Source organism: Girardinichthys multiradiatus, chromosome 19 (assembly GCF_021462225.1).
Source record: "Girardinichthys multiradiatus isolate DD_20200921_A chromosome 19, DD_fGirMul_XY1, whole genome shotgun sequence".
NCBI lineage: Eukaryota > Metazoa > Chordata > Actinopteri > Cyprinodontiformes > Goodeidae > Girardinichthys > Girardinichthys multiradiatus.
In genome coordinates this window covers 34,552,892-34,556,321 of record NC_061811.1, presented here as the reverse complement: position 1 = coordinate 34,556,321, position 3,430 = coordinate 34,552,892, and the positions used below count along the sequence as shown (strand labels likewise).

General features: G+C 37.0%; 1 protein-coding gene across 1 annotated transcript; it reads left to right on the top strand.

The window, feature by feature from the left end:
- The first annotated feature begins 406 nt into the window (after nucleotides 1–406).
- cfd (complement factor D (adipsin)) lies at nucleotides 407–2,349 on the top strand. Its single transcript, XM_047393229.1, has 5 exons — nucleotides 407–542; nucleotides 647–803; nucleotides 1,003–1,144; nucleotides 1,510–1,800; nucleotides 1,975–2,349. Exons 1-5 carry the CDS (start codon nucleotides 407–409, stop codon nucleotides 2,152–2,154), a joined length of 906 nt encoding a protein of 301 aa, XP_047249185.1. The 3' UTR covers nucleotides 2,155–2,349.
- Nucleotides 2,350–3,430: the final 1,081 nt, after the last annotated feature.

Below are 3,430 nucleotides of genomic sequence, written 5' to 3'. Positions count from 1 at the left end.
CTACTCACCCTCTGTCCCAGCAGCATTTTGATTAAAGAAATGACCCTTTGTTTATATTAAAGGAACATGAAACCATATAGTTTGGAAAAAACCTCCTGAGCCTTGCTGCTTGTCTTTATGCTGTATTTACTGGATGAAATCCAGAACAAAACCATGTTTTTATTTATGCTCAGCTTCATAAATTCAGGAGTGGATAGAATCTGAACATTATTTACCTTTAAGAGCTTATAATTGTGTCCACACTTACTAGTGGGATTTGTGCAATGTATGCATCTTACACACACATTTTTAAGTTTTCTCGCTATAAAGAAGCAGAACATTTCTTCAGGGTTTTATGCCTGCTTTTGCTCCAAACAAGTGAAGAATTCAGCACTCCCCTCTTCTCTCTTGCACAACATCTTGATTTATGTTTCCTCTCTTCCAGGGGGAAGGCTTTAAAAGAGCTGGTTCTGGTTTGGGGGTTAGTTTCAACAGCACCATGATGTCGGAAAAACAAGTGCTTGTAGGGGCTGCTCTTTTTCTTGTTGCCCTCATTTCACATGGTGGGTGTTTTCAGACACTTTTTTCTTTTGGTATGTGAAGATTTCTATTTGTTGTACTTCGTTTCATTTTAAAAGATGGACAATTTGGATGTAAATTCCTTTAGGTGAGGGTATAATCGGTGGCAGAGAGGCATCGCCACACTCTCGACCCTACATGGCCTCCATCCAGGTACCAGAGGGAGACGCACTTAAGCATGAATGCGGAGGATTTGTGATTGCAGACCAGTGGGTAATGACTGCAGTACACTGTATGCCAAATGGGTGAGGAAACATTCTTTCAACCACCAGAGAGGCATAGAAGACAAGAATTTATGTGCAAATGTCTGTTATTAGTTACTTTGTTTTTTTCTTGCATGATAATTTGCCTAGCAACATCTGTAATTTTGCAGTAGCGTTTATAATTAGTTCTAATATTGAATGTTTTTTATTTTTCTTAAACATTGTTTTACTTGTTGTACAGCGCAAATGGAAGGAAGGTAGTGCTGGGTGCCCATTCTCTGAGTGAAGCTGAAGATACAAAGCAAACCTTTGAGATTTTGGAGCTACACAATCATCCTGACTTCAACATAGCAAATTATGATCATGACATTGCTTTAATTAAGGTGAGGTTAAATGTATTGCCAGCAATATTCTAAGTAGAGATCCACCAATCAAGATTGGAATTGACTAATTTTCCCTTCATAATGTCAAATACTGAAATATCTTGATAATTTCTTTGCTTTCAATGCTTTTAATAAATACATTCTTTATTTCCAGTTGGATTCACAACTGCTAGTTCTATTAATAAACCTGCAGCCATTTTTTTTTCTTTTATGTGTTACAGTCCTAAAAAAATCGGAATAGGCAAATTAGACCTATAAAACAAATTGTAAATCCACATCAGCCAGGGAAACTTGATCATAGCGTCTCTATTTTCAAGCATCAACTTTATGTTAAATGTAAATATATAATTCTAATATTTTTAAAGCTGGATCAACCAGTCAATACATCCGATGCCGTTAGAGCCGTGGAATTCCTGCGAACTGGAGGCACGAATCCCGACATGGGTGCAGTGGTCGAAACAGCTGGCTGGGGATCACTAGACAATTTGGGGTCAAGGCCAGATAAGCTCAAAGAGGTGGCCATTGAGGTGATCAGCCCGGGTAAATGCAGACGCTCTGACTTCTTTGGAAGAAAGTTTACCAATAACATGATATGTGCCCATAAAGTGTGTAGAGACGACTGTGGTCACTCTCATGGAATGGAAGACAGCTGTGATGTAAGTTGTAGCTTTTACCTTTTTTTCATAAATCACAAGTATTATGTCAAACAAAATATCAAGAGTTCTTTTGTTATAATAGTGACATAATCAGTTATTCTTCTGAAACTGGTCAAAAGTTAAGAATGTGTTTAGTTACTCCTACCTGTCTGCTTCTGTTTTTGTTTTCTCTAGGGTGACTCCGGTGGTCCTCTCCTTTACAATGGCATTGCTGTTGGTATCACCTCCAATGGGGGGAAAAAGTGTGGCCAAATTAAAAAGCCTGGGATTTACGCTATCATCTCCCATTACACTGAGTGGATAGACCAAACCATGGGCATTCAGCCAGCTGCAGCTGCAGACGAAACAAGTTAAAGGGATGATGGAAGCTTTGCAATCAAGTTGCAGTGTTAGCCTTCTTTGTTTAAACCACAAGGCTTTTTTTTATTGAGTTATGGATTATGACTCTCTATTACTTTACACATACTGCAACCTCATCCATGATCCAATTTATTTCACCACTGTATCTCACACTTTTTTAATCAAAGAATAAAGTACAAGTTTAGTCACTGTTGTTTCATGTGTGTCTTGTTTAATATATTTTATAGTGCTTTGCAAATTAATGCATGTCCATTGAACTTTCATTCACATTTTGTCACACTACAACCACAAACTAAAATCCTGAAATTAAACAGATTCACAACCTACGTCAGCTGTTATTTGTGAGTTTCACGAATCTTTCAACAGGGACAGGAAAGCTGGTCAACGTTGAAGGACGTGATGGATGGAGTCCAAAGTGCTCACATAGAAGATAACTGGAATTCTTCTTGTTTCTTGATGATGGTTCACCTCATATCCAAAAGGCTTCTTCAGTTTAAAGGGGATGAAAGAAAAGCTGTCAGAGGCTGAAAGAAACTTCAGGCTGGGGCATATGTTGGAATGTCCTAGTTAAAGTCCAGACCTAAATTTAATTGCGTTTGGACTCTTTCTGACCGAGAGCTACTTTGCAATGAAAATGGGCAAATATTCTATAAATGTGCAAAGTTGATAGAGACATGAAAGACACAATTACATTGCAAAGAATGATGGTTCTATTCACTCTGGGGGCCACATTGAGATTTTTATTTGTAAAACATTGTGAAACCATGTATTTTTTTTCCTTCCACTTCACAATTTATGTTGTCTTATTACAGACAATCCCCTCCTAAAAATCCTTAAAGTCTATTTTGCTGCACAAAATATGGTGAACCTCAAGAAGTATAAATATTTTGCAAGGGACTGTGTACTAAGCTTCATATGAAGTAAAATAAAATACATAAAATGAAATTATCAGCATAAAAGATTTTCTAAGCCACAGAAAAGAATGACATGAGTTAGCAGTTATAGAGAAAATGCACCAAAACAAGACACGCGATTTACATCCAAATTATATTTTATTGCGCAGTGGATTTGAAAAACAAGTTAGGAAAAACCATAAAAATTATACCAGAATGTGGTTGTTTGCTGCTGATGTCTCTTTCTGAAAGGAATAGGATTTTTCAGATAGAACTATATTTCTTAGGCAATCCAGATATTAAGACCACAAACCTAAAAACTTGAGAGAATGCAGAAAAAAACAAGAAAACCAGAAATAAATAAGATGCAGCTGTAA